Source organism: Pelophylax lessonae, assembly GCF_965119305.1.
Source record: "Pelophylax lessonae genome assembly, chromosome: 6".
In the NCBI taxonomy this organism is placed as follows: Eukaryota; Metazoa; Chordata; class Amphibia; order Anura; family Ranidae; genus Pelophylax; species Pelophylax lessonae.
The window spans coordinates 50600139-50613920 of NC_138773.1; the positions used below are offsets into that span (position 1 = coordinate 50600139).

At 43.5% G+C, this 13782-nt stretch overlaps 1 protein-coding gene across 1 annotated transcript in view; it reads right to left on the reverse strand.

Annotated features, from left to right (window-relative positions):
* The window catches only part of PGAP6 (post-GPI attachment to proteins 6), a 104682-nt gene that overhangs the window by 13188 nt on the left and 77712 nt on the right, over positions 1-13782 (reverse strand). The window contains exons 8-10 of the mRNA XM_082260007.1: positions 11917-12040; positions 5905-6041; positions 65-243 (exon numbers count right to left, since the gene is read on the reverse strand). Coding sequence (XP_082116133.1) covers positions 65-243; positions 5905-6041; positions 11917-12040 — 440 coding nt within the window. The remainder of the gene's footprint in view (positions 1-64; positions 244-5904; positions 6042-11916; positions 12041-13782) is intronic.

Sequence of the window (13782 nt, forward strand, 5' to 3'; positions counted from 1 at the left end):
GTTTGAAAAAAACAATATAACATATTATTACTATGTAAGGGGCAGGAACAGGGAAATGACATACCGTAGAGAAAAACATGGTGTAGGCGTAGACCGCGGCCTCCACAAAATACAGGTGGTAAACGGCGACTGCAATAGTGGGGATAAATATCAGATTACTGAGCGTCAGCAGCATTGTGGCGGTTAACTGCTGTGCTACGGACAGCGCATTCCGGTCATCTGTACAACTCCAGCCACCCCAGCCTGGAAGATAAAAAATAAATAAATCACAGTTTGAGGAAATCACTGCATAGCGCCATCTTATTCCAATGCTCCTACATAACACATAGGAGACCTTATCATTACAATTTACAGTTTGATAGGGAACTGGAGGTATGAGACCCTCCCAATTAGAGCTTATAATCCAACGGTGAACACAAGGGTATGAGACCCTCCTAATTAGAGCTTATTATCCAACGGTGAACACAAGGGTATGAGACCCTCCTAATTAGAGCTTATAATCCAACGGGGAACACAAGGGTATGAGACCCTCCTAATTAGAGCTTATTATCCAACGGTGAACACAAGGGTATGAGACCCTCCTAATTAGAGCTTATTATCTAACGGTGAACACAAGGGTATGAGACCCTCCCAATTAGAGCTTATTATCTAACGGTGAACACAAGGGTGTGAGGCCCTCCTAATTACAGCTTATCGAACAGTGAACACAAGGGTATGAGACCCTCCTAATTAAAGCTTATTGTCTAACAGTGAACACAAGGGTATGAGACCCTCCTAATTAGAGCTTATTATCTTACAGTGATCACAAGGGTATGAGACCCTCCCAATTAGAGCTTATTATCTAACGGTGAACACAAGGGTATGATACTCTCCTAATTAGAGCTTATTATTTAATGGTGAGCACAAGGGTATGAGACCCACATAATTAAAGCTTATTATCTAGCAGTGATCACAAGGGTATGAGACCCTCCTAATTAGAGCTTATTATCCAACAGTGAACACAAGGGTATGAGACCCTCCCAATTAGAGGTTATTATCCAACGGTGAACACAAGGGTATGAGACCCTCCTAATTAGAGCTTATTATCTAACGGTGAACACAAGGGTATGAGACCCTCCTAATTAGAGCTTATTATCGAACGGTGAACACAAGGGTATGAGACCCTTGTAATTAGAGCTTATTATCTAACGGTGAACACATGGGTATGAGACCCTCCTAATTAGAGCTTATTATCCAACGTTGAACACAAGGGTATGAGACCCTCCTAATTAGAGCTTATTATGTAACAGTGAACACAAGGGTAGGAGACCCTCCCAATTAGAGCTTATTATCCAACGGTGAACACAAGGGTATGAGACCCTCCCAATTAGAGCTTATTATCTAACGGTGAACACAAGGGTGTGAGACCCTCCTAATTAGAGCTTATTATGTAACGGTGAACACAAGGGTATAAGACCCTCCTAATTAGAGCTTATTATCCAACGGTGAACACAAGGGTATGAGACCCTCCTAATTAGAGCTTATTATCCAACGGTGAACACAAGGGTATGAGACCCTCCTAATTAAAGCTTATTATCTAACAGTGAACACAAGGGTATGAGACCCTCCTAATTACAGCTTATCGAACAGTGAACACAAGGGTATGAGACCCTCCTAATTAGAGCTTATTATCTTACAGTGAACACAAGGGTATGAGACCCTCCTAATAAGAGCTTATTATCCAACGGTGAACACAAGGGTATGAGACCCTCCTAATTAGAGCTTATTATCTAGCAGTGAACACAAGGGTATGATACTCTCCTAATTAGAGCTTAATATTTAATGGTGAGCACAAAGGTATGAGACCCACCTAATTAAAGCTTATTATCTAGCAGTGATCACAAGGGTATGAGACCCTCCTAATTAGAGCTTATTATCTAACGGTGAACACAAGGGTATGAGACTCTCCTAATTAGAGCTTATCTAACGGTGAACACATGGGTATGAGACCCTCCAAATTAGAGCTTATTATCCAACGTTGAACACAAGGGTATGAGACCCTCCTAATTAGGGCTTATTATCGAATGGTGAACACAAGGGGATGAGACCCTCCTAATTAGAGCTTATTATCAAACGGTGAACACAAGGATATGAGACCCTCCTAATTAGAGCTTATTATCCAATGGTGAACACAAGGGTATGAGACCCTCCTAATTAGAGCTTATTATCTAACAGTAAACACAAGGGTATGAGACCCTCCTAATTAGAGCTTATTACTTAATAGTGAACACAGGGGTATGAGACCCTCCTAATTAGAGCTTATCTAACGGTGAACACAAGGGTATGAGACCCTCCTAATTAGAGCTTATTATCTAACGGTGAACACAAGGGTATGAGACTCTCCTTATTAGAGCTTATCTAACGGTGAACACATGGGTATGAGACCCTCCAAATTAGAGCTTATTATCCAACGGTGAACACAAGGGTATGAGACCCTCCTAATTAAAGCTTATTATCTAGCAGTGATCACAAGGGTATGAGACTCTCCTAATTAGGGCTTATTATCGAACAAACACAAGGGTATGACACCCTCCTAATTAGAGCTTATTATCTAACAGTGAACACAAGGGTATGAGATCCTCCTAATTAGAGCTTATTATCGAACGGTGAACACAAGGGTATGAAACCCTCCTAATTAGAGCTTATTATCGAACGTCGAACACAAGGGTATGAGACCCTCCTAATTAGAGCTTATTATCGAACGGTGAACACAAGGGTATGAAACCCTCCTAATTAGAGCTTATTATCGAACGTCGAACACAAGGGTATGAGACCCTCCTAATTAGAGCTTATTATCGAACGGTGAACACAAGGGTATGAAACCCTCCTAATTAGAGCTTATTGTCGAACACAAGGGTATGAGACCCTCCTAATTAGAGCTTATTATCGAACGGTGAACACAAGGGTATGAGACCCACCTAATTACAGCTTATCTAACAGTGAACACAAGGGTATGAGACCCTCCTAATTAGAGCTTATTATCGAACAAACACAAGGGTATGACACCCTCCTAATTAGAGCTTATTATCTAACAGTGAACACAAGGGTATGAGATCCTCCTAATTAAAGCTTATTATCTAGCAGTGATCACAAGGGTATGAGACTCTCCTAATTAGGGCTTATTATCGAACGTCGAACACAAGGGTATGAAACCCTCCTAATTAGAGCTTATTATCGAACGTCGAACACAAGGGTATGAGACCCTCCTTATTAGAGCTTATTATCTAATGGTGAACACAAGGGTATGAGACCCTCCTAATTAGGGCTTATTATCGAACGTTGAACGGAAGGGTATGAGACCCCCCTAATTAGAGCTTATTATCCAACGGTGAACACAAGGGTATGAGACCCTCCTAATTACAGCTTATCTAACAGTGAACACAAGGGTGTGAGACCCTCCTAATTAGAGCTTACTCCCGAACACAGAATAGATAGATATGAGGGTTAGACTCATAACAGCTTGCCAAAAAGGAACAGAAGATATGAGGACTCCTTTCACTTAGAACTTACTTTCTAACAGAGAACATGAGGTATGAGGGTTCTCCTCATTGGAACTTACTCTCTAATACAGAATAGGGCATTTGAGGTTTATAACCATTTGGGATTGCAGAGAGGAAACAGAAGGTATGGATGCTCTTCCAATTGGAACTTACTCTAACAAAGAAAAAGATAGGCGGGTTCTCCTCATTAGAACATACATTCTAACACAGAATAGGAGATACGAGGTTTAAGGCTTGCTGACAAGGGACAGGAGGCATGAGGGCTCTCCCAATTTGAACTAATGCCGGCTATGGCTGGGTTTACTATCTAACATAGAGCAGGAGGTGCGAGTCCTCCTTGTTAGAGCTTACTGTCTAAAAGGAACAGAATGTATAAGGCAGGCCATAGATGATGCCCCAATCAACACTGGCTCCCTCCCGCCGAGCTATTGTGTTCTCCCAGTGGGGGAAGCCATCCCTGCCGGGAAACCCCAGTGATTACTGCTAGCGGCTATAGCCGCTGGACCTGCGTCTGCCCTTCCAGTGCTCCTCACCATTAAGACCAGTTATAGGTGGAGGTGGTTACCACTTTTTGCATTATCGCTAGAAATCCAACATGCTGGTTTTACCCTAGTCGATCGATTGATCGACTTAGGTACAATCAGCCTGCCCGTACATGGATTGAATCTTGGCTGGACCCTGCTAAACCAGCCAAGATTTGAACCATCTACGATCGGCTTTAGTGTCCTGCTCATTAGAGTTTGCTCTTTATCACAGAACAGGACAGGAGATATGAGGGTTTTCCTCATAGGAGCTTACTCTCTAACACAGAACAGAAGGTATGGAGGTCTTGCTCATTACAGTTTTCTATTAAACAAGGAGCAGAGAACTTAATATGTAATAAGTAAAATAAAAAAAGCTTATACAATTTCAAGTAGGACAATCCATATATCAGTAGTTTACACAATCCAAAACAACCATCTACCTATCAAAGCACAGTCCATGACCTAAGTAGAGCAGATATCAATAATGGATCCTGAAGAATACTAAGGGGAAGATTTACTAAAACTGGAGCACTCAGAATCTGGTGCAACTCTGCATGGTAGCCAATCAGTTGCTATCATCAGCTTGTTCAATTATGCCCCTTTCACACAAGCGGACCGTTCAGATCCGCCTGTCCATTTTTAAGGCGGATCTGAACGGATGCCCCATGCATCTCTATGGGGCATCGGATGTCAGCGGAGACATGTCCGCTGACATCCGATCCGATCCATGAAATCCAGATGGAAACCCTATTTTCCAGAACCGTTCCAGTAGACGTCCAATGACGAAACGCATAGGGCGGTACCTTGCGTCAACGTCGCTTCCGGTCTGCAGTCTGCCGTGGTTGGAATGTGGAAGCTCCCCGGAGTTGATAAGCTAACTCTTGACTGTGAGTCACTAAATTTTTTTGAAGCTTTTAAAATTATATACTGCACATATTATGCTTGAATACCCAGATGGGATCCGCCTATCCGTAAGGATTCTCAGGAGCCAGATCTGGGAGTTTTCAGACTTGAATATCAACCCCCCTGTGGATATCCTCACAGCCACTATTGGTACCTTGTTGTCTAAGGGTGAGTGCGACCTCTAGTGGAGATTTGGACTACAAGCACTTGAAGTCCACCACCATCACTTTCACCTATTTTTTAAACACAATTGTTTCGGAGCTATTTTTATTTATCATTTTTAATCATCCTTTATTGGTTATATTTATTATTATATTTTGTCACTTCACATTAAATACTTTCACCAACGCTTTGTGTTTTTTTAAACTATCCAACCATATATATTTTACTCACACGGTATTCCTGGATTATACACACCTCCGCACTGGCACTTTACTCCGCATATAATTTTTAAAGTGATACTCTATGGTTTGGACACACCACTGTTTTTACTAAATATTTAATAGGTAGCGCCGGCTCCAACTACTCTTCCTTTTTTACTATACTTGACCCCTAATTTTTAGGGGTTGGTTGGTGGCTGCTTCCTACTTGCAAAAAGAGTCTCTGTGAATAATCCATAGCGCTGGTCCCCCCCCCCCATTTTTACTTTATTACATAAATTGATCTATGAAGACTATGAAGATATATCCCAAGAATTGAATGCTGTACGGAGTGGATAAAATGTGAAATAACAATAATTCATGGTAGGCATTGTAATTGGCTACCCAGAACAGTCATAGAATCAGGAAGCCTATGAAGCTAGGAGTTTTGGACCAAAGGTGCAGCACAGGAGAAGTCCTGCTTCCAAGGACAGGAGGCGTTAACAAAGGAAGATGAAAGATGTCGATAACCTGAGATCTCATTCATAGATGCTTCCATACCACTCACTCTCTCCTTACCAGCTTTGCAGCTGCAGGCGGCAAACAGATACCCGTTCCTCCGCAGCAGGCGGCACTCGCCGTATGGGCCGCAGTCATCCAGGCAGGGGCTGAGGTAGGCAGACACCATTACTGTGCCCACCTGTTGCTGACATGCACTGAAAAAAAGGTTAAGCAAACAAAAAATTAAGATTCTATTATTGATTTTCTATGAAAAACTCAACCTTTTATTGGATGTTTAACTGGTTGCGTGTAGACTATGACACCTTATAACTGCATTGCGTTATTAAAGGGTCAGCCCACTGGACTCCAATACTACCTGAAACATCATTTTCAAATGGACTGCACCTTTAAAATACATTTCTTATCCCCCTGCTCATGTAAGAGTTTTACTCCCTATCCGAGAACTCTTCAAACCGCGGGGCGGCACAGTGGTGTAGCGGTTAGCACTTTCACCTAGCAGCAAGAGGGTCGCTGGTTTGAATCCCAACCATGACACTACCTGCCTGGAGTTTGCATGTTCTCCCTGTGCCTGCGTGGGTTTCCTCCGTGTACTCCGGTTTCCTCCCACACTCCAAAGACATGCTGGTAGGTTAATTGGATCCTGTATAAAATTGTCCCTACTATGTATGAATGTGAGTTAGGGACCTTAGATTGTAAGCTCTTTGAGGGCAGGGACTGATGTGAATGTGCAATGTATATGTAAAGCGCTGCGTAAATTGAGAGCGCTATATAAGTACCTAAAATAAATAAAAATAAATAAATGCAGCTTGTTGCAGAGAATTTCCAGCATTGTTTATTGTACTGGGAGTTTCAAAGTGGTTCTGTGGCTTGCAATGCTTCTTATTACAACACTGGGGCTGATCATATGATTATAGTAAAGGTCCTCTCACCTAGGAAAAGCCTCTGTCAGTACCTACAGCAAAAAGCAGGCAAGGAACTGCGATAAAGTCTACCAAATCTAAGCAAAGCACACATATTACCCAGACTGGATCATTTCCCAGCAGCTTGCTGGTAAGCACTCTTGCTTTGCAGCACTGGGGTCCTCAGATCGAATCCCGACCAGGACACTATCTGCATGTTCTCCATATGCCTCCATTGGGGTTCTTCAGATTCTTCCCATACGTTAATGACATGGTTGTAGGTGAATTGGTCCTAGTATGCATGCATTTGACGAAGGCTATAAAGTGTAAGTTCACCAACATATTAAATGGGCAGCACAGTATGGAAAAAGGGGTTTGCGGCTATGTACTGTATACTGAAATTTACACGGGCACCTTCATCCCAATGAAATTGTATAAAATATTTTCAAAGATGTTTCGCAAGGCATTGAGCAGAAAAAACGGGCCAGCTGGAGGTGGGTGACGCTAAGCCACCATCCAAGCTGTGTGGTAACCACGCATGCGTTGTCCAAACATCCAGAAAAAGAGGGAAGGGGCCATAAAGGATTTTTATGGTGCCATACAAGAAATGGTTATAAACTCACGCACTTCCACATAGCAGCACTAGGGTTGCTATTACGCATCCCAACCATGGCACTACCTGTCTGCGCGGGTTTCCGCTGGGTGCTCAGTTTTCCTCCCACACTCCAAAGACATGCTGGTAGGTTATATGGCTCTTGTCTAAATTGACCCTAGTAAGTGTATGAACTTTAATGGCATCCCAGTCTTAGTCCATAGGGTTCAATATGGAGTTGGCCCACCCTTTGCAGCTATAACAGCTTCAACTCTTCTGGGAAGGCTGTCCGCAAGGTTTAGGAGTGTCTATGGGAATGTTTGACCGTTCTTCCACAAGCGCATTTGTGAGGTCAGGCACTGATGTTGGACGAGAAGGACTGGCTTGCAGTCTCAAACTCACTCATCCACGTCTTTATGGACCTTGGTTTGTGCACTGGTCCAAATCATTTGGTGGAGGGGGGATTATGGTGTGGGGTTGTTTTTCAGGGGTTGAGCTTGGCCCCTAAGCTCCAGTGAAGGGAATTCTCTAGGCATCAGCATACCAAGACATTTTGGACAATTTAATGCTCCCAACTTTGTGGGAACAGTTTGGGGATGGCCCCTTCCTGTTCCAACATGACTGCACACCACTGCACAAAGCAAGGTCCATAAAGACATGGATGAGCGAGTTTGGAGTGGAGGAACTTGACTGGCCTGCACAAAGTCCTGACCTCAATCCGATAGAACACTTTTGGAATGAATTATAGCGGAGACTGCGTGCCAGGGCTTCTCTCCAACATCAGTGTCTGACCTCACAAATGCGCTTCTTGAAGAATGGTCAAACATTCCCATAGACACACTCCTAAACCTTGTGGACAGCCTTCCCAGAAGAGTTGAAGCTGTTATGGCTGCAAAGGGTGGGTCAACTCAATATTGAACCCTACAGACTAAGACTGGGATGCCATTAAAGTTCATGTGCGAGTAAAGGCAGGCGTCCCAATACTTTTAACAATATAGTGTACATACTGGTAAGAATACATGAATACGTTCAACAAAAAGAAGAGTTTCCCTTTAAATCAGCAGCTAAGCCTTGCATATATAAAGCGTGTTTACATTTCATTAAAGAATTGGCACGCAGAACGGCTTTTAATCTCATCAGTTGGGAAGCGTCCAACATTTCTACCGTCCGCGGAGTCTAGATATAGCCATTAGCAGGCAGGCAAACACGGGAGCACAGTGCCGCAACACGTTCTGATATTGACACGATGGAAAATTATGTTTGCTCAGGGACAAGTGACACCAGGTGTCACCGATCAGTAGGAAGCATTGAATACTTCATAATGGATAGTCCCTTTATGTAATGAGCACGTTGTGTCTGAGTTTGCAGCTTCATCATTTAATTCTTGGCTGTGTTCCAGTTTAAGCCAGAGCCATGATCACTGGCCCGGGTCTCCGGTTTCCTCTCTCTTCCTATGGAGCCACCCTTGCATGCAAGTTGTGTCTTCCTGCACTGTGTGAATCAATAGAAACTAGGGTGGATTAAAAAAAAAAAAAAAAGCAGAAGGAAGGATGAGCGGTTGCGGTCATAGGAAGTCCCGTCTAGCATAGGTGTCGTGCCTGGGACTTCAGATGACAGCGGCCACTTGTCCTCCCTTCTCCTCAGCCCGGCCCGCCCCCGTTTTGTGCAATGGCGCTGGCGAGGCAGCAATAATGGACACGGCGCTGGTGAGGCTGCAATACAGGACACTGCGCTGGCGAGGCTGCACTGCTGGACACTAAGCTGGCGAGGCTGCATTCATGGGCACTGTGCTGATGAGGCTGCATTCATGGGCACTGGTGAGGCTGCATTCATGGGCACTGGTGAGACTGCATTTATGGACACTGCGCTGATGAGGCTGCATTCATGGGCACTGGTGAGGCTGCATTTATGGGCACTACTGAGGCTGCATTCATGGACACTGGTGAGGCTGCATTAATGGACACTGGTGAGGCTGCATTCATGGACACTTGCGAGGCTGCATTCATGGACACTTGCGAGGCTGCATTCATGGACACTTGCGAGGCTGCATTCATGGACACTGCGCAGATGAGGCTGCATTCATGGGCACTGGTGAGGCTGCATTTATGGACACTGCGCTGATGAGGCTGCATTTATGGGCACTGGTGAGGCTGCATTCATGGGCACTGGTGAGGCTGCATTCATGGGCACTGGTGAGGCTGCATTCATGGGCACTGGTGAGGCTGCATTCATGGGCACTGGTGAGGCTGCATTCATGGGCACTGGTGAGGCTGCATTCATGGGCACTGGTGAGGCTGCATTTATGGGTGAGGCTGCATTCATGGGCACTGGTGAGGCTGCATTCATGGGCACTGATGAGGCTACATTTGATTAAAAAAAAAAGTTGAGTTCAAAGCTGTTTATTTCAAATTTAAGCTTTTTTCCTAAAATTCTCCTCCTAAAATTGAGGTGCGTGTTATACGCCGATAAATATGGTATGTAGCATGAGGTTGTATATTCTGCAATATTTACATTTTTGGTAAACTCATTCAATGAATCCAAGCTCTGAAAGCTGAGATAACATGCACTGCATTTCACACTACCAGCAAAAATGATTCCTTACATCTTAAGAGCACCTGTCATTTCTGATCCATCATGGCAGCGCCGGTTAGCGGGCATCTTCTCACCTGCTGCCGCCACGTCCCTCACCTTGTTATGTCACTGCCGCATCACCAGCCGTCCCATTAAAGCGAATAGGACTGTCAGTGAGTCAACAGAGGAGACGCTGCTGCGGGACAGAGATGACAGGTGCTCTTTAAAAATTATGATTTAAATCGAGCCCTTTTTACTAGTGATTTAAATCGACTTGATTTAAATTAAATTCACCCTGATGGAAACACACAGCCCCATAGACTAGGATGGCAAGTGTGAAACAACGGGCCTCTTGTGAACCAGTTGCAATGAAAAGCGCTCTATGAATGGAGGACAAGTAGATGAATGGAAGGTCCTCCTCCAGTCACAAAGCGCGTTTGATTGCGGGAAGTGATAGTACACCTTCTATGAATAGGTAGCAGTTTAACAAGTGCCTATGAAAGTTAGAGCCGCTGTATTAACCCATTCAACACCTAATGATCAAAGCCGCCAGGTTATCTGAGGAGGTAGAGGACATTAAAGTTCAACGCACAGAGCAGCCACCAGCACACAGGACTCGTCTCATTCTTGTATCGTCCCTGGTGCGGATTTAAATAAAAAATTGTAATAAATCACCAAATGTCAGCTTTAAATGCTGGATCAGTTTAATTACTTTTGAGCAAACTAACCGAAGAACTCGCCAATATTTTTAGATAGTCTGCCATAATCAGCCCTAATTAACTCCTCCTTCCCCTTCTTCCCTTAACTATTACAATTTCAATAAACGTTTGTTGTAATTATATTTTTCTAATATTTAATATTTTTAATTATTTTACATGTTTTTATATATTCAAAAAAGATTATTTATATACTATTTATTATATTTTTTTAAAAAAACAAAAAAACGTATTTTATTTTCATTTGTAAATAACTTTGCAATGGTATGAATAAGAAACGCAATTTTAGTGTCAAAAAAAGGACAAATTAGGGAATAAATAGGTCTTTTCATCCATGTCTTTATGGACCTTGCTGGTTCAAATCATTTGGCGGAGGGGGGATTTTGGTGTGGGGTTGTTTTTCAAGGGTTGGGCTTGGACCCTTAGTTCCAATGAAGGGGACTCTTAAGGCGTCAGCATACCAAGACATTTTGGACAATTTCATGCTCCCAACTCTGTGGGAACAGTTTGGGGATGGCCCCTTCCTGTTCCAACATGACTGCGCACCAGTGCACAAAGCAAGGTCCATAAAGACATGGATGAGAGATTTTGGGGTGGAGGAACTTGACTGGCCAGCACAAAGTCCTGACCTCAACCCGATAGAACACCTTTGGGATGAGTTAGAGTGGAGACTGCGGGCCAGGCCTTGTAAAACATCAGTGCGTGACCTAACAAATGGATAAAATTCCCATAGACACACTCCTAAACCTTGTAGACAGCCTTCCCAGAAGAGTTGAAGCTGGTATAGCTGTAAAGGGTGGGGCAACTCCATATTGAACCCTACGGACTAAAACTGGGACACCATTAAAGTTCATGTGCGTGTAAAGGCAGGCGTCCCAATACTTTTGACAATATAGTGTATGTACATATGACCAAAAGACGCGGCACACACATTGAATGCAAACCATTCTCTGATTGAACTAGGTGGAGAGGCAGGATGGTGACTTCACACTCATCACCTCATCCAATCAGAGAACACTTGCATTCATTCAGAAGATGCAAAGCATTCTATGAATGGTGCCTGTGCGAAGTGGGCGACCTCTTGTGTTCACAATGCAGAAGGGCAGCTGCTCAGCATGGCACCCAGAAGCAAGGGAAGATCACCGGAGTAGCGGTGTCTATACAGGGATTTCCAGGGGCATCAGTCAGGTATGGTATGTACAGTTACATTGGACCAAGCTGGATGTATTAAATATCTATAATTGGGATTCCTCTTTAAGTTAAATGTTTGCCAAAAAAAATAGTGTTTTACCTGTCATTGTCTGAACACAGGAGCTGCATGGAGAGGTACCATCTGTCTGACTCGGGGTACGGTATGTTGTAGGTGCCACTGTAGGCAGCTGCATTCAATCTATAGGAGTATCCCTGGGAAAAAGCTACAAGAGAGAGGGGAAAAAGGGTCAGAAATGTGCAAGATCAGCACACACATACAAAACACGCTCCAAATACAACCGCAATGTCAAGTCATATAAAGTTTCCTTCATAAATAAATAACGCGCACATTCCCAACACGCAACTGGATGATCCTGAACTCGCAATCCTACTCTTCTCTCCTGGTGTCTGATCAGAGCCGCAGGGTAATGGGAGGAAGGTGACATATGTGCAGCTGGGAATGGGGATCATTAGATGTGCGTGTAAACCCAAAACACAAAAATCTCATAGAAACATTAACAAGTTCTCATTTCAAAATATCATTTGCAATCTCTAAAAGTCCGCGCCTTTCATTAAAAACAATACTAGGTGACCCCGCCATACAGGTCCCTTGCTCAGGCATTTCCGGTCATAGGGTGACAATGCGCTGTCCAACATATATTACAAGTAGGATCCAACATTTTCACTATCTAGACACCGCCATGCCTTGCAGCAATCACAAGACATATATATATATATATATATATACATATATATATATATATATATATATATTATATATATACACACACACATATATTATATATATATATATATATATATATATACACACACATACACACATACACACACAGTATCTCACAAAAGTGAGCACACCCCTCAAATTTCTGTAAATATTTTATTATATCTTTTCATGTGACAACACTGAAGAAATGACACTTTGCTACAACGTAAAGTAGTGAGTGTACAGCTTGTATAACAGTGTAAATTTGCTGTCCCCTCAAAATAACTCAACACACAGCCATTAATGTCCAAACCACCGACAACTCAAGTGAGTAAACCCCTAAGTGAAAATGTCCAAATTGGGCCCAATTAGCAATTTTCCATCCCCAGTGTCATGTGACTCATTAGTGTTACAAAGTCTCAGGTGTGAATGGGGAGCAGATGTGTTACATTTGGTGTTATCGCTCTCACTCTTTCATTCTGGTCACTGGAAGTTCAACATGGCACCTCATGGCAAAGAACTCTTTGAGGATCTGAAAAAAAGAATTGTTGCTCTACATAAAGATGGCCTAGGCTATATGAAGATTAAAAAGTCCCTGAAACTGAGCTGCAGCATGGTGGCCAAGACCATACAGCGGTTTAAAAGGACAGGTTCCACTCAGAAGAGGCCTCGCCATGGGTTGACCAAAGAAGTTGTGTGCACATGCTCAGCGTCATATCCAGAGGTTGTCTTTGGGAAATAGACATATGAGTGCTGCCAGCATTGCTGCAGATTAAAGGGGTGGGAGGTCAGCCTGTCAGTGCTCAGACCATATGCATCAAATTGGTCTGCATGGCTGTAGTCCCAGAAGGAAGCCTCTTCTAAAGATCATGTACAAGAAAGCCCGCAAACAGTTTGCTGAAGACAAGCAGACTAAGGACATGGAGTACTGGAACCATGTCCTGTGGTCTGATGAGACCAAGATAAACTTAGTCGTTCAGATGGTGTCAAGCGTGTGTAGCAGCAACCAGGTGAGGAGTACAAAGACAAGTGTGTCTTACCTACAGTCAAGCATGGTGTTGGGAGTGTCATTGTCTGTGGCTGCATGAGTGCACCGAGGAGCTACAGTTCATTGAGGGAACCATGAATTCCAACATGTACTGTGACATACTAAAGCAGAGCATGATCCCCTCCCAACATATCAACGACCCCAAACCCACCTCCAAGATGACCACTGCCTTGCTAAAGAAGCTGAGGGTAAAG